The following is a 22,083-nucleotide window of genomic DNA, read 5'->3' as shown; positions in this document are numbered from 1 at the left end:
ACTTGATATCAAGTTTCCACCTTATGTATTTCCAGGACTTTACCCTAGATAAGAATTTGGCTCTAGCCATAGCTAACTAGCTGCAAAGCTCAGCCTGTAGGTGAAGTGCATGAGGAGACGTGTTTACATTGAGAAACCTCTCTTCTACTACTTCTGTGAAGTTTCATCCTTGATTTCAGTTTCATGTATTCCTTGCATGACCTTATTTCAGCTACCTGTGGGGGAAGGCTGTAATACTACAGCAGAATTTTAAAATATATGACTTAGTTGTTGATATCTAAAAGGAGAAGTTTTGTCATGGTGCCTGGCTCTGCAGGACCAGGAGATCCTTGGTAACTGCTGGTAGTAGATAAAGTTTTAGTTATTGCTTGTCAGTCCTGGTAGTAGTAGCAAAACACTGCCCACACAAATGGTTGATTTTCAAGCTTGCTTTAAAGTGTCCAGCACACGGAGAAGTGTCATTCACCATGTGAGTCCTTGGGAAACTTGGAAAAAGCCCTTTGTGGTGTAGAGCCCTCTGAAGGGTGAGGAATCTTAAGGAAGAGGGCCCAAATTTTTGCAATTAGACATGTGTTAGACATGTTTTTCCTTTGCTTTAATTTAGACTGTGTTAATTAAATAAATGTGCTAGCAGAAACAGCAGTGGTGTTTTAGTCACAACACACGCCCCTTTTCTCTTTGCACCCTTCATGGCCCTAATGTGCAAGCAGCCTCCTACACGAGGCGTGACACTTCCTACAGCCCTTAAAATAAAACTGGTGCTTGCTGTGCTCTTCTTTACCTGCCCTTCTTCTCTTTGTGCCTGTGTTGGTACAAGTTCAATATGCTGGAAATGCTGCTGCAGTGTGGATTAGCACAGAAAATATACTATATTGGATTTATTAGATAACTGTCTTTTTTGTCTTGCTTTGTCTTTTTTTTTTCTTTCTGTATTCATTTGTAACTGTGACATATTCTGGGTATAAATTGACTAAGGAACCACTCCAGGCCCTGTATTCCACTCAGATGCATCTAAACTACGTTCATTTTTTGTTTAAAATCACAATGTGTGTCGTATGAGGTTACATTGTATTTCTTTACTCACTTGAAACTGTATTTCTTCGAGTTGCAGCCTCGCGCTGAACTCAGGGGGAGTAATTCCACCACTTCTTTATTAACCTGCAGGGATTTGTGGATGTCAAAGGGTTTTGCAGAGCAAAAACGATGCACAGTGACGGCACCAGCTTTTTTTCCGTTTAGTGAGGGTTACCAGGGTTAGCAAAACAAAGCTCACCGCGCATCCCTGCTGGACGCGCTGCTTTTCCCACCTGGAGAGCGGCGGCCCCGGGGAGAACGGAAGGTGACAGCCCTGCCCGGGGCACAGACCCCAGCTGGCCGGGCTCAGCCGGGGGACGCTCGGCTGCCCACCAGGATGTCATCTGGGGCAAGAATAGCGAGGCCATGTGCCTTGCTAGCTCCAGCTGAGTCCCTGGCAGCCCCCTCCCTGCCTGGAGGGGATGAGCTCCGTGGTGCACCGGGCAATGGTTTGCCTCGAAATGCTATCGATGATGCCATTGATGAGTGCTCCAAGAGCTTCATCAGCCCCAGTCAAGGATAGGTGTGGGAACAATACTGTAGCTAATGCTTGAATGAGGCAGAAAAGCTGCCAGGTGCTGCCCTCAGATCCTGCGAAGTTAAACCAGCCCTGGAGTCAACAGGTGTTCACGGTCCTGTGACTTTTCAGTTCACATCTTGGTTTGTGCACAAGCTTCGGACCACGTTGGATTGGTGCATGACTTGTAAAGTAGTCTGATTTGAGAGCTAAATAACAACATCGGGGCCCAGGGACTTCGGGTTCATTAACATATTTTGCATGAGGCAAAAATAATGGTTGTTGCTTTCTTCCCAATCAAAGCCTTTCAGAACATATTTATCCCTGCTGCAGTTCTGCTGTGAAATGCCGTGGGGGATGTGTATATTCCTTAGCAGCAGCAGCAGCATCTCCTACATATAGACAGTTTGAGATATTTAAAACATGAAAACAGAGATTATGTAAAATCACAGTTCATGGATCTTAGATTTATCAAGGATTTTCTAGAAGCTCTGGATTCACCAGTGCAATAGCAGCTACCCCCTGTAGCCACTCTTCCTCCCCTCCCCACTCCCCCCTCATTTGATTTAATTTATATGAAATAACATTCTATTTAGAAAAGGGTACTGAAAAAATCTATAAATATGACTGTTGGGTAAATTAATAAGCATATTTTTTACATACACAAGTGAATTTCCTGATTAATTTGCATTTTCTTAAATACTATACAATGTATTGATTTTGTGTGTTTTTGTCTTCGTAGTTTGCAGGTATTTTCAACTTAATATATCACTTCTGGATACAGATGTGTTTTAACTCACTGGAACCTAAACACTTTGCCAGTGTGTATAACTGTATTCACAGAGTAATGAATTCAATATTCATGTGTCTTTTATGCTGGTTTTTTTGCATGTAATTTCTCCCTAATAATAATTTCCAAGTTTTCTTTGACTCATGGTTGTGTTCCACTATTTAGTGGCTCTGAGAAAAGAGCTTTTTTATTTTAGGCAGTAATTCATCTCAGTGAAGGTAGATCAGCAGGCTGACCTAAATGCAAGTGGTGAAGATGACCCTTCCTCTGTATTTATATGCAGGTTAGTGGTCTTGCTTTGGACTGCATTTAGTCTGGCCCCTTGAACAAAGCATCCCCATCATGCATATGTTTTAAAACTGTCTGGAGGACTCAAGTAATGGCATTTGGGGCACACTTGGAGTGTAGATCTCTGTTTTATTTTGGAAGGAATCTGTTTCTTGCTTGCTCTGTGGACAGAATGAGTGTGCAGTTGGTGGAGATGATTGGAAAATTCATTTTCAAACCTTGTTACAGATCATAACCAGACCGGCTGGGTGGACAGAGCCCATAAGTTATGCAAGTATTCCTGGTCATTTCAGTGGGAATGACTCAGATGAGTATGGGTTACTCAGTGTAATAGCTGCATGGCCTGGCCTTTTCTCTCTCTTTCTCTCTCCCTCTCTCCTTTTTTTTTTTTTTAAGAATCATAAACAAGGCATATTCCTATAATTTGTTCTTAATCATACTTCATTGTAATTAAATCAATAATAAACAAGCATGACATCAGTAAAGGTATTAATGTGATAATGGCTTCTCTTCTGACAGACAAGTGTTTAATTTGCACAGTACAGACAGAAAATGACCTATCAGTATGTGTTTGGGCTACACAGTGATGGAAGCTGCACACAAGGCTTTCCCCTTCTCAGCCAGTTCACATTGGCTTGGCACCCTGACAGGCAAACGGGGAATCCTGATTCTGTTTCTTTTGCACTGCAGTCTCTGGGACTCCTGCAGACAGAGAGGCTGTTTGAATGTGGCCCTGAGTCCATACAGCCACCCTGTGACTCTCAGACGGGTAGCTCCTGTTAGACCCCAAAGAGCTGGCCTTTAGGAACTCATTTGGAACAAGTGAAACCATAAACTGAACGGCTCAGGAGCTGGTGCATCTTGGATTTCTACTGCAAATTTGGAAAGAGCTGCCAGTTAGAAAACACACTTCCAGTCATTTTTTCTGATGACCAGAGTGACATAGGGAAAGAAAAGCAGTTAACTTTTCCTAAACAATATTCCTTCTTGCAGGACTCTGCCTCATGCTGTTCTTACTGAAAGCAATAGCATAATTACCATTAAATTAAAAGGGATCAGGAGGAGGCTTTCATCCCCTTCAGGAATGCAGAGCAAAGTGAAGCTTCTGATGCCAGCACTTAACCTCCCAATTTCAATTGCCACTTTGGAGTGCTGGAGCAGGTCCTCCCTGTTTAAGGAAGGGAGCAGCTCTCCATTTGTAGATGGACAAAGAGGGATGGCTGCTTTCTTGCCTGTTTGTTTTAATTACTTTTAAGTGCTTATTTTGATCTCTTTCTTCAGTTTTACAATATTAAAGTCTACGGTATGAAGCTCAATACTTCCTGGGAGAAAGAGCTTTAATTCTAACTCACGATAATAAGAGTAGTAAGAACAATAGGTTTTAATAAACTCAAGGGTTTGGCTTATCTGTTATTTCCATCTGCCTTGCAGCCAGAGCATCCCTTTTTTCAAACCACCACGCTGAGAATTTTGGCTTTGTTGCATTTACCTTTGATTCCACAAATGATTGACATGTTTTCTTTCAAAGCAGTAGTTTGCCAGTTTAGTAAGTAGGACCATCATAGTTTCAGTTGTAATTTCCCCTTCCATGGGTCTTTAACTTAGCTTCCTTCATTGTCTGTGCATGGATCACTTTAGAAGAGGAGTTAAAGCTGTTCTGATTTTCCAGGTGCAGTTGTTACCGTTGTGACTTAGGATCTCTCACCATACAGTTTCAGTGTCCACAGCAGAACCACAAGTACTTGCCAAGGAGAATGAAGTGTTAGGAAATGAAAGCATCGACACCCTTGTCACTGGCCTTGTGGCCTGTATTGAAAACAAGATTGTGTCTTTATTGTAACTAAAGTTAAACTTTTATGGTTTAGTTTAAGGTTATCCCAGTATCTATAATCATGTGCTGACTGACATACAAAATCTGAGCCAGATTTTCCAGAGGTGACATGATCCTCTCTATACATTTATTATATAAAAATAGGACTTCATGTTGCTATTCAAAAAGATTTAATCTGTTTGATTTAATCTGGTTCTTTTCCTCTCTGGACTGGACAGACTACATAGATTCAAGCCCCAAGCACTGCAGCAATAGAGCAGAATATGGTCTGATGCTGCATGCAGCCTGTGCAGTGAGGTTTCTGTTCCTAATACAGTCAAAACTGTTTGTAGCCTCATGTTGCCTTGTTTTAAGGCTCATCCAAAGGGTGCTGTGTCTCTAAATACAAGAAGTCAGGACACAGTTTGATTTCTATGTGAAAATTTTGGGAGTAGAAAAGAAATTAATTGTAGAAAAGAAATAGTGTCAGTCAAAAAATATCAGAGAGGAGAAATGCGTGAGATTTTAAAGTACAATTTCCTTCATTGTATTTTAAATTTTAATTTATCTGCAAAATTACACTAAAGAAAAGCAAACTACCTGTTTATAACCAAAACCAGAGGCAAACATAACACAAAAAATCCCCAAATAAACAAAAAATATCACAAAGAAAAAACCAAAACAGAAATACAACCAAACAAAATAAAAACTCACAACACTGCCTTACAAAGTCATAGTTGTGCTGATAATGGAGATTGAGAAAACTTTGGTTTACCAGAAAGTTAAAGACAGTTCTATGTCCTGAAACATAGCTCACGTCAATGCTTGCAACTCTTTGAGGAACTTCTTTGTTGTGAGGAAAGACACTGGATTGAAGTCTCCAACAGAGACAGAGTGACTTTTACAGCTGGGAGAATTCCCATGCCCACAGATGCCATTTGGAAATATTCCATTTCAACGGGATGAGTGTTTCAGGGATTGGGTTGTTTAAAATTATGTGAGGTTCACTTTCCAAATTTGATTGCAATAAATGCTTTGAAATCAAATATTGTTTATTATTTGTCTTTAGAAGCCAACCAAATTTACTACCAAGAAAACCTGATAAAGATAAGAAGGAAATTTAAGAGATGAGCAATGACATTATAATTGCAGGCTACTTTATACATGAAAGCCATTGCTTAGTTCATAAATGTAAACAGCAGATTATAAACCAGATCCCATTAATTTGTTGATGACAGTTGTTTTTCTTTATTGTGGAGTTGTGCTTCAAAATTTTAATTTACAACCAAATTACTAATCTAACATTAGCATTCTGAAGATGACATTAAAAAGTTAATTGAACTTAAATCTAGTTGAGGTAAATTCAGCACCTGAGTCTGCAGACAACCCTTAAGAAATAACTCTGGTCCTGTTCATTCCACAGAGCTGTGTTAGCTCTGACTGGTAAAGACTCTACTTTTGGTATGAGTACCTTAGCCAAAATACCTCACTAATAAGCTGATAATGCACAAGTGTACTCCTTTTCTTAGTTTCAAAAGCCATTACTACTCTCTAAGCAGTTTCTAAAACCTTGACATTTTTTTGTGAATCTCTTATCTTCACTGGGTAAACTTTTACTTTACCTCTTGGAAGTGTCTATAAATGTGAAGCGTAGTGATAAGTGTGTACACAGGAAAGAAAAGCAGGTCTCGTTCCCAATCCAGCCAATCATGCCTTGCTATGCTTTTCTTTTTTAAAATATACATCATTTATCAAAACTTCACCAGTGTGTCGGCTGTAAACTGGCCAGAGTATTTGGCTGTGTCCTGAGGAGGAGTAGATAGAGCCTGGATCCTAAATTGTTTTGAAATAGTCCTGCTGGGTTTGGTCTGCAGAGCTCATTTGCTTCGTTGAAGTCAGCTGTTTGTGCTTAATTAATGCATTTGGAACTTCTGAGGATGTTATTGCTGCAAGGGTAACCTCAATGACTGTGCTCGCACTACTCCTTTCCAGACAGTGTAACCCTTGAGTTTATCCATCCACACAAATATCCTGTTCCTGCCCCTGTCCCAGAGAGACTGTGGGACTGGATGCTCCTGCAGCAGAAATCTGAATATATTGAGAATGTACTTCTCTGTCCTTTCAGAGCATCTAGGGAGAACTGTGTAGGGTCCTGAGCGGGCTGTACTGGTGGAGCAAAGCCTCACTGGTGAGCCCAGAGCTGTAATTTTGGAAATAACAAGCCTTGTGTGTACCCAAAATTTATGCTGGCTCAACTAATTGAAATTAAACCATAACTGTGTAAATACTGGAGTTTTTATACGTGGATGGGATTTTGGTAAGAATATTGCTGTAATTCTAATATAACTGAGAAGGCTAAAGAACCCAAAACCCCACTTTCCTTTGGTCAGGACTGAGCTCAGGGACAAGATCTGCCCTGCATTTGTTGTCAAAGCTCCAATGAAGCAAGATTAGTATGTCAGTCTGGTTATGCCATGGAAAGGGGAATGGTCGAGAGGACTGCCAGGAGAGTATGGGCAGATGTGTTCTTGCAGGGACTGGACAGAGATGGTTCAGCCAGGGGCAGGGGGGAATTTGTCAAGGGTACTGACTTCATAGCAGTGCCCTCTCCACCTGAGACAAGTGTGAAATATTCTCTGGCCACCCTTGGAATTTCAAGTGTGAAATAATCTCCAGCCATCCTTGGTATTTCTAGAATGATTTACAGATCTGAAGTGGGGTCACAGCACAGCTAGTCCCAGTACAAGTTCTCCTGGAATATTATTTAAGCAAAGTTTTCCACAGAAAATTTGGTTTCCATACTATTGAATACAATTTTAGGAAACCAATTAAAAAATAATTAGTTAATTTCAAATATTCTTCTCCTGCCTATTTTTCTTGATGTTTTTCCTCTCAGTTTTGTTCAGTTTGTAGGATCTTTTTTTGTTCTCTCATGCAATAGTTTAATACTTTGTACCCCTCTGCCTGGAAGACCTTTACAACAGTTCTAGCTTTGGAGCTTCAGTCATGCAGGTATTAAACCTATGGCAATGATAGAGCTTATCCTGTTCAGCCGTAAATCTTTAATCTGACTTTAGAGAGCAAAGTGCTACACATGGTACAATGTGGAACTGGGACAGTTCATGATGCCCAGAAAATAACAAGCAGGTTATTCCCATGGGCACAGGTTTTGTTTTGTTGCTGTGGTCCTGTTATTGAGATGTGTGTGCACACAACAAAACCTCACTTTTTCCAGCACACAATCCACGTGTCCTTAAGCCAGTGCACAGTGTTAGGCTCAGATGGGACAACATTTCCATAGGCAGCATTTCCATAGGCAGCATTTCAGTCTTTCATGTAGGGGACTTTTTTTTTTCCTGAAAAATTTATATTTAGGAGGTGTGGTTGTTAAAAGCCACACCACACAGAGATGTTGAGGTGCTTGATTAAGTAGGTTTACTGTTGTCTAAGAAAAGCAAGGAATCGGTTCGAATGGTGGTAAAGTATTGTGCAGTTTTACTTTTAACTTGAGATGGTAAAATGAAGGTTACCAGTTTCAGGAGACATGAGCATCTGGTTTGTTTTTAATTATCAAAGCAGTTGAAAGAAATATGACAAGTATTCATTAATTTAGTTCAGCATAATTACTCAGTGTTGGGTTAAAACTTCTGTTCCTGTGGCTTGTGGAGCTGCGTGTTGCAGTCTGTACCATTTCATTAATGTGGTATCCTAGCGAGCATGTTTCCTATTTTGCTCCCACGGGTGAGATTTAGAGGTATGATGGAGCACTGTTTTGACTTCTCACAGGATGAGCTGGATGAACTTCGGGCTGAAATGGAAGAAATGCGTGACAGCTATTTAGAGGAAGATGTTTACCAGCTGCAGGAGCTCCGGCGAGAGCTGGACCGGGCGAACAAGAATTGCCGCATTCTGCAATATCGTCTCAGGAAAGCTGAACAGAAAAGCTTGAAAGTTGCACAAACAGGCCATGTGGATGGAGAGCTCATTAGGAGCCTGGAACAAGATTTAAAGGTGGGTTGAGAGATTCGTATTCACAGCAAAAGAGAGCAGACTGTGATGTGGCTCTCTGCAATGGAAGTGAGGGTGACACATGAAACAAGCAGTAGTTCTCCAAACGTCACAACCAATTTCCTTCTGCTGTGGTGGAGAACAAATATTCAGCTCATTGCCATAAAAAGATGTGTCAGTGAGTAGAAAAACATGTGTTCGGATTCAAAATGAAAGAAATACAGTCAAGTTACATTTCTGCATTTGAAAGATTTAAAGGGTCGGTCTTGATTTACTGGTTTTACTGAAAACCTTAGCTTTGCAATACTGTGTAAACAAAACCGGATATGCTTTTTCCAGTTCATGCTGTTTCCTTCCTTTTCAATTCTTGCTTATGCAAAGTAACTGGGAAAAAAATAGTCTTAAGTTGCATTTCTTAGTGTCTAGTGAGTTACTTGTAACAGGAATAGTGTTATAATATTTTTGCAGGGCAGATAGGGATTCAAAATGCTCATTCCCTACAAACACAAAAACCTGTCAAAATTATCTTCATACTGAAACAGTTTTTGTATCTTTCAGAAATGCTTCCATCAAGACCAAGTAAATCTTTGTGTAGACATTGTGTTTATCTAGCTTTACTTATCTTTCTTACTATTGCTATCTTGTAGCTGTTTTTAAAATATTTTCTGTAGAGAGGGACTGCTTGCAACTAGAATGATTAAGAATATTGTTCTTAAAAATGCAAAACATAAAACCTTCTGAAAGCAGAATGATTTGTTGTCAGCAGTGGAAATGAGAGTAACATATCAAGTCATCAAACCTTTTAAAATGTCAGATCTAATTTTTTCTGTTATGATGGAAACCGAATTATAACCTTATAACAATAGCAATGATACATTACTCAGTAAAAATCTTGTGCCTAGATTTCAATGAAAAAGATATTGAGTGTTTTTATTACTGACTTCTTGTAATTCCATAATTCTTTGTGTTGTATGATGTATCACCTTTACAAATGTTTTTGGAGTAAATATCTATTCTAGTTAGGCTGGGGTCAGAAAACCTAAGCTAGCATATATTTCTGTGCTTTCCTATCACTCTTGCCTAATTGTGATTGCTGCTAGAGCAGCAAGTTTGTGTGGCTGTGACTGCTGCACACACTGCTTTGATTGATGGCCCATCAGCTTTACAGCACAATTCCTTGTCTTTGGCTTTATCTGTGTGATGTGCTGGGACTTTGATGGGCAGCTTTGGTGCCTGCTTGTTTCCTCCTGCTGCTCATGACATTGCCTTTGCTTCATGTGGAGAGGGAGCTGGAGATGGGTAATCAAATATATTTTCATTCTGGATTCCTTTATTAGAAATGAATATTCATTTTGGTACTTGGAAGGCTTGGAATGTTCCTTCAACAGTGTCATAATTGAATTAAAAATCTCTTGGCTGTCTAGGGCTGTGATATGCTTCTTACTGTAGGAGACATACCATAGCTGTTGCTGCTCGTGGATGATCTTCATGCATTTGTGCTCTTTTGACCAGGTAGCCAAAGATGTTTCTGTCAGACTGCACCATGAGCTGGAGAGTGTGGAGGAGAAGCGAGTTAAAGCAGAAGATGAAAATGAAGTCCTTCGGCAGCAAATTATTGAGGTGGAAGTATCCAAGCAGACACTGCAAAATGAGCTGGACAAGTTAAAAGAGGTAAGCAATTGTCAGAAAAACCATGCAGAGCATGAGGTTAGAATGGAAATTTTGCAAAGAGGGGTCTTAGACTGATTCTTACATGAAATGCTTGCTAATATTGTTTGTACAATTGCCCCAAAGGTCTCCTTTGTTACATGTCCCAGATAAGTCATTGGTAATTTAGAATCAATAGAGATGTAGATGAATGATGCTCCACTTTTTGTCTGGGGCTTCTCACAGGGCTTCTGTCCCATTTTAAACTGTCTCCTTAACAACTCTCTTCCTGCTGGAGCAAAACCCTTTCTGATTTGACTCCAGCTAGCTCTGGCTGTTCTTTACACAGACTGGGGCTTCCACCTACTTGAAAGTCAAATGAAGTGTGCATGACTTGTCTCTGGGAACAGGGTTCAGATAGGCAAGCCGCTGTTTTGGCTGGTGCTCCTCAGTGGTGGTGATGGAGCCATCAGCATGAGCTGGGCAGCCAGAACGGTCTGTAATGTATAAATAACATTGCACTTCAGACACAGAAATGCTGTCTCTTGAGAAAAGGGATCATTTCAACTGGTGCTGACGCACAGTCATACTGGGGGAAGTGATGATCCTTGGAAGCAAGTGAGCTGAGGAGCAGGGGACCGTAAAGGGAAGCCAAATACTAAGCACAGCTCTTTGCTGGAGCCTACATCCCAATCTGCAGTGGTATTTCTGTTCCCTTAACAGTACAGCAGATTGGCAGTTCACAGCCCCTGCTCTGTTTTAAACCAGATTGAGATAGAGCATTTAAAAGTAATGAGGTAAGACATTTATCCTCTGAGCCCTGGTCAGATTTAGAGAGCTGGTGCAATTATGTGTTATTTTAATCTTTCCAACATTACTTGTGAGTCAACTGGCACAAAGCCTGGCTCAGTTTTATAAGGACAGCTCCTATTTAATTTCTCTGTGCATTTGAGTTATGAGTAGTCCAGTGCAGGAGATTTGGAGTGTTTGTACCTAACAGAACAGATCATCAGCTGGTACACAAATGAGTGTTGCTTAGGTTACTTGTGAACCTGACATAAAAGATAAAGTCTGCATGGTTTTAGCTATTCTTCTCCTTTCTCAATGTTATTTGTGAATGCTGTGCTAAGTGGACATGATACCATGTTACAGGGTCTGCAGTCTCTGCTCTGTAAAAAAATGCCATCTCATCAACAGTACCTAATTTATTGCTTGTTGTTGATTAACATGCAGGCCCACTGGGTACTGCTTAATAGTCTTGGGGTTCAAGCAGAAAGTAAATTGTGGGTGAGAAGTGAGGGAAAAAATGGTCCAGCAGTGCTGAAGGCTCAAGCTAGCTCTAACCAGGCTGAATTTACCTTGCTGCTTAGATTGCTGCAGCCTGGCTGTGCTGGGAAGTGCTGCTAAGTCAGCTGTCTCTCTGCTGGATTGCAAGATGAGGTGAATGCACCCTTACTTTGTATGCATTCCTTGCCCGTAAGAGGCAAAAGCTGGAGGGGAGCTAGGGAAAAGGAGAGATAGGTAGAATGATGGGATGCATTCATGCTGATCTGGAGATAAAGCAGGGCATAAGAGGGATCATGAGATGTAGTAGTCGTAGTAGTAGTAGTAGTAGAGACAGTCTGGTTTTGCATGCCATGAGTTGTGGTTTCTCTGGCAGTCACAATTTCACAAGGTCACTGGAGGTGAGAAGATGAGGTTGGAGTCCTTGGCAGGTCACACAAGGACAGATGAGCCAAAAGCTGGAGAAACACAGCTACGCATGTGTCACATAAGTGTGTTTGCAGTGTTGTTGACATTGCTAAAAAAACAATTATTCTTCACTCAAGATGTGTTCAAATAACTGCCAGAAGTGGCACCTCCTTAGGAACATTTAATGTGTGCAGGGAGTGTATTATAGACGTGCCAGTGGGAAAGCTGGTGCTTTATATATCAGGACAAAAGTGACCCCAAAGCCATATAGCTTCTTCCCAGTCCACCCTGACTCTGCATATTGTCTCTCTAAGGGCTGACAGTTACGAGGAGCGTTTTCCTATCTGGTCCTGGAGCGTTGCCTGAGACCCAGTTAGACAGTGTTCACTCTCTGATATAGCTTCCTGCAAACATATGCTCATTCTCTGTAATATCCTTGACTGTTCTCTATCACTGGATCAACAGAAAGGCTTTCTCCCATCTATGTTCCTGTTTATTGCTTAATTCAGTGCTCGCTTCTGCTTTGGTGTGCCGTGCAATTCCCTTGGCTCCCATTTCTCACTGCAGTAGATGGCATATATGTTGATTATCTTTAATGTATTTTGCATGCTGAAATACCTTTGGGAATTGTACATGTCTCTGAAAGCACTCTTTCTTTAAAGCCACCTTTGGTGTTTATCATAATCTTTTGAAGAATTTCTAACATTTATTATGTTTAGTGCTGGCTTTTGTTGTTTTTTTGGGTTTTTTTGCACAAATACCTGTTTTGATCTCCTGTGATATTTTCAACAGGACTTCTTGGGTATATGGGCTTGTTCTATCTAAATAAAATGTTTATTTCCTTAAGAAAAAAGCCTTACAGTTTCAACTGGCAAAATTTTTTGCCTCCTACTGACCATGTAATTTCAATTTGTTTTATTAAGTGCATATGAGAGAGACTTTCCTCTCTCGTCACTAAAAAATATTTCTCACTGTGTCTTACTGTGAAAATAATCCTTCATGCTCCTCTCCTCTCCTCTCCTCTCCTCTCTCCCTGTGAATTGCTGCTAATGCACTTCCCTTCCCGGTCCCAGGTGCTTCTGGATTCCCATTCCATGACACACTTTCAGAAGCTTTTGCATAATCTATCAAAACAGAATCTAGGCCCTTGTTCTGTTCTACTATCTGCCAAATGCTCCCCATGGACAAAATAGTCCGATTTTCACTGATTGTTTCATTGTGGAGCTCTCAGATAACTGGTGAGTCCCCTGTAGGATTTTAGGATTCCACCTCCTTCTTTCCCTTTGTCTTTTTCTTTTTTTTTTTTTTTCATAAATGTGCTCCATCCCAACAGCCTTTTGCTGCATTTCCTGTGTTTTGAGCTAAGATATGAGTTGATAAAGATATTTAATGAATGTTTGTGAATTTTGTCCAATTCCTATGTCTTCCAGTTAGACATCATTCTGCTCTGAATGTCTTCATCAGTATCCTGGCATTCACTTTGCTTACTCATGCCACTGTACTTCCTTTTTTGCTTTCAGTTCTCTTAGCCAAAAGATAATATAGTTCTTTCCTTTCCCATAATACTTCCTTATTTTTTTCAGATTTTACTTGTTTATAACTGTTCATCATCTGCTACTCTTGCCTGAAATACTGTCACTGATTCTTTTGATGATACTTCTTTCACTGGTTAATAATGTTTTCTCACTGCATGTTTTTTAACTTTACTGACTGCAGCAAGATCTTTTTTTTGTGTGTCAGTCTTCTCTATCTTCTGAAGCACTATGGTTCATTGATTTTATCCATGATTACACTCACCTACTTTTTCAGTTTTCATTTTTCAAATCTTCCCTTTCTATCCTTTTTTACTGTGAATATTTCAACTGGTTTTGCACTACCCTTTGATACCTTTTTCTGTGGCATTCTCTATCAGAGCTGCAGAGATTTCCTACTGCTGTGAACACTTCTTTGTAGCATATCCTGGGATGTTTGTGAGAACTGTCCCTTCTAGGAATTTGCTAGGATTTTCTGTGACTTAACAAAGCTGCTTCCTCCTTACAGCTCTGGAAGCAAAGGCAGTGTGCCCTCACAGATTTGATAAGAACACATATCCCTGCCAAGGCTTGCTTGCTTTTTCCTCGTGTTGTCTGGGTTATTAACATTGCCATTTGAGTCAGCAGGCTGCCAGGACAGAAAAAAAATGACTCCATCACTAACAAATTACCTCAGCAACATCCCTGCAGCTGTCATTTCCCCCTTCCTAATATCCTAATGCACCTCATGAGAAATTTTGATGTGTATTAAGAATTTTTCTCTATCAATCAACCAGAAAGCATTCAGAACACTTTTTTTTTCCTCAAAGTTTACTTTCCTTTGCAGCAGTGCAAAGCCCTTACCAATTCTCTTCTGAGCATCTACAAATCAGAACTTCTGTCAAAGACTTGAAAATAGCAAGTGGATTTTCTTTGAGAACTCAACATCTCCACTTGACATCTAATTCACCCCAAACTTAATTTCTTTGGAGGCACCAGAGCATCTTTAAGGAACTTCTTCCTTATACTTTCTCAGGAAAGATACTTCACAAAAGGATTTTCTGGTTTTAGTCTAAGTATAAACAGGTAGGAGATCATGCTTGGCAAGTGTTGGGTGCCTTTATGTACAGTGATCATTAATTCCCCTGCAAGCAGCACCTTTCAGAGTAATCCTGTCTCTGAAAGCTCCATACCTGGGGAAAACAAACCATTTTTGCTGCTTATTGAAGAAAAGAACTGAGATGGCACGGGACCAGCTCCTGTTCCCCCTGAGGAGAGTGAGTTGCTTGGTTCCTTGTTTGCAGCTGCTAAATGTATATTTTCCTTTTGTCTGGATTTGTTGTGGTGAGCCAGGGTAGAGAACGAGGCAGAGCTGTGGCAGCACTGACACTGCTGGGGATGGGCAGCCCCGTCAGAGCAGACAAAGAAAGGGGAGGAATAAGGTCAGGGGCAGCAGCTGCTGGAAGATTTGATGTGAGTACTGTGAAATGGGCTAGCAAGAAATGAATGAGAATTGTGTAACTGGGAAGACAGGGGTTTACTGGGAAGAAATTTACTGGTTGTGTGTTGGCCATACTGAGCAGGTGACAGTCTTTATTGTGGCCACTGAAAGCAGCAGGACCAGAGGGGGAGCAGTTGGAAGTGTTACTTTCTGTCTTGCAAGGACCTCTGCTGTAGCAGCAGCCTCCCATGTGACACTGAAGTTTTCTTGGCCAGCTCCTAACTTCAGCTGAAATGCTTCAAGCCCTTCAGGTTGTTGGGACTGTCAGAGACCCAAGTGCTGTTCCCTGGGCATCTTCACTCAGGAAACCACTTCCAGCTGATGGAGGGCTATGGCTGCAGCTCACGTTCAGTAGTGTTTTTACAAATAAGAGTAGAGGCAAAAGGCAAGAAATCCTGTTTCCATTCATTTCTGCTGAAGAGGGAAGAAGTACAAGTCCTCTGGCCCATAGTAATGCCTCCAATGTGTCTCTTCAGGACACAGACTGAGATGAGAACCAGCACCTACTGTAAATAGGCTTTCCTAGGTTACCTGTGGGCTTTTTAGGACAGTGACTTCTCTAAATGCTCTTTCATCAAAGAGCTTTTCTTGTTTTGGATGGTGTAATACCTAAGCTTATTCCCTGCTCCTCCTCTGCAGCACCTGATTTTTGAGGCACTGTTCAAGAACTGCTGCTTTTAACAGTAAAAGCAAATTTTCTGTTAAAATATTTGTATATTTGTATAACAGAATTAAAACCTATATTCAGAACCTTATGAAAATGATAGAAATATACAAGATAAGTTGAAGTCTTTCAGACATATTATTTTGAGACAAGTTTTGCTCCAAAGTGCAAGTGCAGTACTCTTTTCAACTCATCAATAGAGGTGGAGTGCATTTTGCTCATGGAAGAATTCAGCTCTATAAGAATTACATAGCAAAATGAAATCTGGAGGCTGCTGTGTGTGAAATCTGGAGCTGAGTGTGACAGTGAGTTTCATTGCCATGAACCTCGTAAGTAGGGCAAAACACATGCTGCATGTGTGTGAAGTGTGATTATTCCAAGCTGAAATCACATTTCTGTCTTTTTGCTCTGATATAAATACAGATCTGGTGCGAAGTGGTACACAAGTGCTAAAGAAATTATTTTTGGTGAAAACACACTTGTTTGCATAAAACATTACCCTATGTTTTCATTAGCTAGGAATTTATACATATTTATTAAACTGGCACATAATGTTTTTCAGACATTTTTCAAAAGAAATTTACTCACAGAAGTAGGGATATACTGTGAAAATTCCTTAATTTTTGTAATACATTACCTTTTCTTAGCTATCAGTGAGTTTACCTGAATGGAAATTTATGAGAAACAGGACAGGATTCAAGTAACACTAAAAGGACTAAGTAAGAACAATATGTTGACTCAATAACCCTGTTTAGAATTTAGTGCTTGTGACAGTTTTAAGCAATAACGTTCCTATGCAATAATCATAACTAAACCCATTAACTGAATGAAAGTTTTACCACAGCACCTTTTTGTCTCCAGTATATTTTTTTTCACTGTGATAAATAATAAATTGGTACCTACCCACAGTGAATGATTTATACTTGTTATGGCATTTCAGGAACTGTACAGAGAGTGAAATGCTCCTTCTTAGTATGAGGCCATGCATGGGAATGGATCTCTCTGGACTCAAAAACCACAGCAGTTAGGAAGTAAACTAAGTAGCATGATTTTTTTAAAAGTCATTGTATTATACATCTTCTAATGCACTGTCCCCATTTATTTTTAGAAATTAAAAAAAATTCTTTAAACCAAAGGACGCCTCACATTTTCCAAATATTTTGTGCTACTCTCTTATGTTATAAATGCCCTCCCTGAGCAGTGTCTATATCTGAAATTAAGATTTATGATTTAACAAATAAGTTTCCACCAAGCTTCATTAGTCTTTATTTTCTAGGTATTTGCTATTTGTCCAGACTGGCCAGCAATCATCTGACACTACTTCCAAATCCTATTATAATTTTTGAAGTGAGTGATTTTGAGATAAAGTGACAGTGATTCTGCTGATCAGATGCAGAGATCTGTCTCATGCAAAATGTCTTCTGTTACTCAGCCTGAGTTTCTCATTCCAGGCATGGGCTTCTGCTGACTCACCCCCTTCATTACTCCCAAATACTTTGAAGAACCACAACTGGCCTTTGCATATGGAGAAATTATGTTTGGGTGACAGCATTTACAGCAGGAAAAATGACCTGCCATAGCTGCATGACTGTCTAGAAACCAGTTAGTTATAAGGAAACCTTCTTTGTATGATAAATTAAATTTCTCTGTGCTCCATTGATAATTCATTTTTCTTACTACATAGCAGAAGCCTTTTGGTAACTTTTTCAATAGCAGAGACTGGCTATGGAGAAGTTCAAATAGTGTATCAGTCTCCCCATCCTCCACCCAGTTACCAAAAATAATCCTGCTGTCTCTCACATGGGCTTCAGCAGTGACAGTGCAAACAAACTGTAGTCTCTGTGACATTTTAATTTGAAAAATACCTTCTTTTCTTTTAATTCCTTCCCTTAATATATCCTAACATAATTAAAGGTTTTCTTCAGCAAACCCTTGCAAAACATTGGTAGCAAATCCTTCAAGTGCTATTCTGGGGGGAAAAATAAGTGCATGCTCTCCATATTCTAAATTGTGTTTCAGCTGGGGCATAAGTCCTAGGTGAAGACAGTACCCTTTGTTTTCCTTTCTAAGGTGTGGATTAGACTTTGTTTCAGGAGAAATAAACTGTCACAGCGTGCTGCTGTTTCTCTGAACAGAATCTGTGATTTAAAGCTGGAATATCCACAGCTAAATGCATGCTGAAGTTGATTAGGTATAACCCTTGCCATTCCACTCTCCAGCGAAACTAATTCAGATCAGCAACCATCTGACAACTGTTCCTGTGGGAAGTGTCATGCAGTGTTTTGGGGGAGGTGGATACCAGGGCATTGTAGTTTCAGAGATATCTCATGCCCTGCCCTCCCTGCTTTCCTCCCAGGGCTCAGAGGAGCCAGCACAGATCCCAAGTGAATGTAGCCTTGTGCATATCAGGGAGCTCCAGCTGAAGGAGAAACGGTGTGCAAACCTGTAAAGAAGCTACATTTGGTGCTCAGTGCAGAGCTGGCATTGGTGGCCAGCTCAGGGCCACCACTCCAGGGAGGCACAGCTTCCCTGCCCTTTGGCTGGCTCCCGGTGAGCGGGCGCCAGCTGCTTTCATCTCACATCACCGGTAATTTCATCCCAGCATCTGGAGCGCTGGGTAGCAGGATGGAAAAGAGGGAGAGACAGTCTGTCAGGGTGAGAAGGCGAGCTTTGTGAGATGCATAGATTCTAAACAAATTTTGCAGATTGCCTGTGGTTTTTGTTGTGATGATGCTGCACTTAGGAATATGTGTCACACTGGGGCATTGTCATCCATGGGGACGGTATTTTCCGGAAATGCTTAACAAGGTGAAAAAAAAGCCAGAGCTATTGATTTTTGTCCTTCTTTGAAAGGGTTGCTTGATTATTTTTCTTCTGAAATTAATTATTTAGACTTGCTTCTCTAGCTCTATTTTTAAAAGCAGAACGTAAGTTATTGCAGAGATAACTTATGAATTATTAACATTGCACTACTCAAGCTGTCAGAGAATGAATGAGGGGCAGAGATCTGACCATCTTGGCAAGTTTTCCATTGCCACATGCCACGGCACTGGACTTTCCTCCTTCTCTATGCCTGGCACTGTGCAGGTAAGCCTGGCTCCTCTGCCCAAAGCCTTGCTGGCTGAAATGCAGCTCAGCTCGGCAGAGTGCCACACATTGCCTGGATCTGTCAAGAAGTTCTCCGTTCCTCTGAAAGGGAAAAATGGAGTCAGCTGGTGCAAGTAGGTCAGGAAAGGGGTTTAAGTGGTAAAGAGGTGGAATTACGCAGTTGTGACTCTTCAAGCAATTTGTAATCAGCACATTTTGCTGTTCTCAGTAAATAACCTGTTTCTTTGGGCCACAAATGAGGGGACTTTCACCTATCTGGCTCTTCTTGCAAACCTAATCCATGCCAGAGTGGCAATGTGTGCAGTATTTCAGCCTCTTTCTCATCCCCACAGGAGTGATCCCCACACCCCCATTGGTTTTGCTAGCAGTTATATCAGCTGGGAGCTTGCTGAAAGGTTAAGATGTTTTTTCACCCTGTTCCTACACTCAGCCTGCTGAAGAATGCCTGCTGAGGAGACAGTATCTGTTCTGTGGGAGGAGGCATGGCAAAGCCTTAACTTGATTTGGGTTTGGGTTTCATGTTCCTTGGTGTGAGAAAGCCTGAATTTTCTTTAAGTGCCCCTCATGGTGGTTCCTTCATTCTAGAAAAATGACACAGTCTGCCCCTAATGTGTACACTGCTTGTGATTTCTCTGTTTCCTTTTCTCTGCACTGTATATTTTGTCGCAAGATGGAAGCTCTAGCTGAAATCAATACAAAAATTACAAGATATTCCTATCCATATTGTACGTCTTGCTCCATAAGTAGTAGCCAGAGCTGGGGAGGGTAATCTGTGCTGATATTTAGGGACATCAGCATAATGCCTACGTGGGCAGAAGAAGCACAACGATCCATCTGAGACTGGCAGATGTACGTATTGGTCTATTTAAGGCCTCTTTCTCAGGGATCACTCCAAAATAGTTACAGTCCAATCTTCAGCGTGCTCTTGCCTCAGTCAGCTGTGCCAAGAGAAAGTGGGTCTTGCGCAGAGATTGGTAAAGGCAGCTCACCTCATTCTTACTGTGTGCGGAGTTCAGGATAAATTCCCATCCTCTGTCAAAACAAAAGACTTTGAAGGGATGGAGGAGGGAATAAAGTTGTTAAATAATATGATAAAACAATTCTAAAGCAGATGCAAATCTGCAAACCTTTAAATTGTTTTCCTCATTAATGTTTTTCATATATTTTTCAATTAAAATAATTGGGGATTTTTTTTTTCGTTCATCTCTTCTTTCAGTTTTCAAGGGTCTGGTCCTTCATAGCATAGAGGGATCTTTAAATGTCATCTAGTCCAACCCACCTTCAATGAACAGGGACATCTTCAACTAGATCTGCTTATTCAGAGCCCCAGTCTGACCTTGAATGTTTCTAGGAATGGGGCATCTACCACCTCTCTGGGTATACTGGTTTAGGGCAAATTTGGGAGGAAACTTCCAAATGGGTTCCCTCTGGAAAGCAAATTCAAGCAGCCCCTCTCCCCCCACCAGTTCAGGAAAAATTTGCTTGGAGAAAATGCTCAGTTTATCATTCTTGCCATGGTATAATCTGGGCTAACCCTTCCCTTGCCCACTTATGGAGTCAGTAGAAGACCATCAGGTTGCTCAGGCAGGATTTGCTCTTGGTGAAGCCGTGCTGGATGTCTCAAATTGCTTCCCTGTCCTCCATGTGCCTTTGCACAGCTTCTGGGAGGATCTGTTCCATGCTCTTCCCAGGCACACAGATGAAGCTGACAGGTTGGTCGTTCCCAAAGTCCTCCTTTCTATAGGAATCCTTCTGCTTTTCCACTGCCATGCTCATGTGTCTTTTAAGATGAATTTACTAATTTGTTTATTATTCCCAAACCAGAAATTGTAGTGCATTCTGCCACAGGTATCATAAACTATGGGCAATTACAGATGAAGGTTCCCATAATAGTTTGGGGGGAGAACTGAAATGTAGGTCCTACATTACTTATAAGGATGTGAAAGGGTGGGAATCACTTGTTGGAAGGAGCTTCCTTGACCATTGTATTAAAACCACTGATTGCTGCTGCTGTACCTTGACCATCATGAATCAAAATTATAGAATGATAGCTACTATGATCTCCACTGTTGAGGTGAGACTACATGTGAGGCTACAGTTCTGGATTACCTTCACAAGAGAAAGGAAAAAGAAGTTAGGGTTGGTTTCCTTAAAAAAAAAAAAAAATCCCTTTTTGTGCCCTCCATCTCCTCTGAAGGCAAACAGATCAGCTTTCCTCTCTCCCCTTCTACAGGTTCCTCCTTGGAGGGATTCTCTCACCTTTTGTTCCTTCCTTTTCTTCTTCACTTTAGGTTTTTCCTCAGCATTTTTCAAATACGGATGCTGAGCTGAACGCTAAATTCTCCAGTATATGCAAACCAGCCCTTCAGGGTAGGGGCAGCTGAGATGTGCAGGACTTCAGACACACCTTGGGACAGCAGTCTCTTGTGCTGAGGGCTGAGCTACACTATTTGGAAAGTTACTTTACAACTGCTGCCAAAAGCTGCTCCCCTAGCTCAGGACTTCAGGCAAGGAAAAAAAATCTTTAAACAGGAAGCTTCTTCTGCTATTTATGGTTACACCTGCTCTCAATCTCTCCGAAAATACTGTGAGAACAATCTTTAAACAGGAAGCTTTTTCTGCTATTTATGGTTCCACCTGCTCTCAATCTCTCCGAAAATACTGTGAGAACATTCCCATGGTGGGATAATTTGTCACTTCCATTCTGGGCCTGACTGTAGTAAGTGCAAAAAACCAAACAAAATGCAAAACAATATGTCAGTGAATATTAAAGTCAGGGTGGTTTTTATCCTACAGTGTTGATTTCACTCTTGGGTAAAGTTTTGCATCTGTTCAGTTTTGTTTGAGTGAATAGCCCACCAGTTCACACAGCCATAGAGGAGACTGTAATTTAAATAACACAAATTCAGAGATGTCTCTTGCTTCTCTTGGACTCAACTCTTACAAAAATAACCATATGTAAGAAATTGTGTATTCTTTTGAGGGGAGAATGTAAAAAATAGAAAGATTTATTGTGGTTCTGCACAGGAAGAACAGGAAGATGAGCCATTGGCTCTCCTGCAGCTGCCTTTCATTGAACATGGTTTTGTGCTATCAGGTTGTTGGAAAAAACAGAATCATTGCATGAATTTCTGTCCTTCTGAGCTGGTATGAATAAACATTGTGGAGAGCTTTGGCATTGTTGTTTCTCTGCTGCAAGATGATCAGGAGAAAATTTGACAGTAATTTTCTTAGTCAAAGGGAAGGAAGAGGGAGCTCTTTTTTTCTTACTTTTCTTAAAAGTAAGAGCAAGAGGAAGGCTTTGGACACAATATACCACAGGTATCCACAATGTAATGCTCCACAAGAAGTACCACACCTCTTCAAAGAGTCTGGTATTGAAAGAAAGATCTTTGTCATGCTACTACATGATTTTTCACTGTGAATACAAATCAGGAGAGAGGGAAAAAAGAAACCTTTTCTGAAGGCTTCAG

At 40.8% G+C, this 22,083-nt stretch overlaps 1 protein-coding gene across 1 annotated transcript in view; it reads left to right on the top strand.

Annotated features, from left to right (window-relative positions):
- MTCL1 (microtubule crosslinking factor 1) overlaps positions 1–22,083 on the top strand; it is a 102,656-nt gene that overhangs the window by 3,637 nt on the left and 76,936 nt on the right. The window contains exons 2-3 of the mRNA XM_039706372.1: positions 8,266–8,490; positions 10,000–10,158. Coding sequence (XP_039562306.1) covers positions 8,293–8,490; positions 10,000–10,158 — 357 coding nt within the window. The 5' untranslated portion in view covers positions 8,266–8,292. The remainder of the gene's footprint in view (positions 1–8,265; positions 8,491–9,999; positions 10,159–22,083) is intronic.

The sequence above is a fragment of the Passer montanus genome, unplaced genomic scaffold (assembly GCF_014805655.1).
Source record: "Passer montanus isolate IOZ18808 unplaced genomic scaffold, ASM1480565v1 scaffold19, whole genome shotgun sequence".
Taxonomy (NCBI): Eukaryota; Metazoa; Chordata; class Aves; order Passeriformes; family Passeridae; genus Passer; species Passer montanus.
This window is presented reverse-complemented; position numbering and strand designations above follow the sequence as displayed.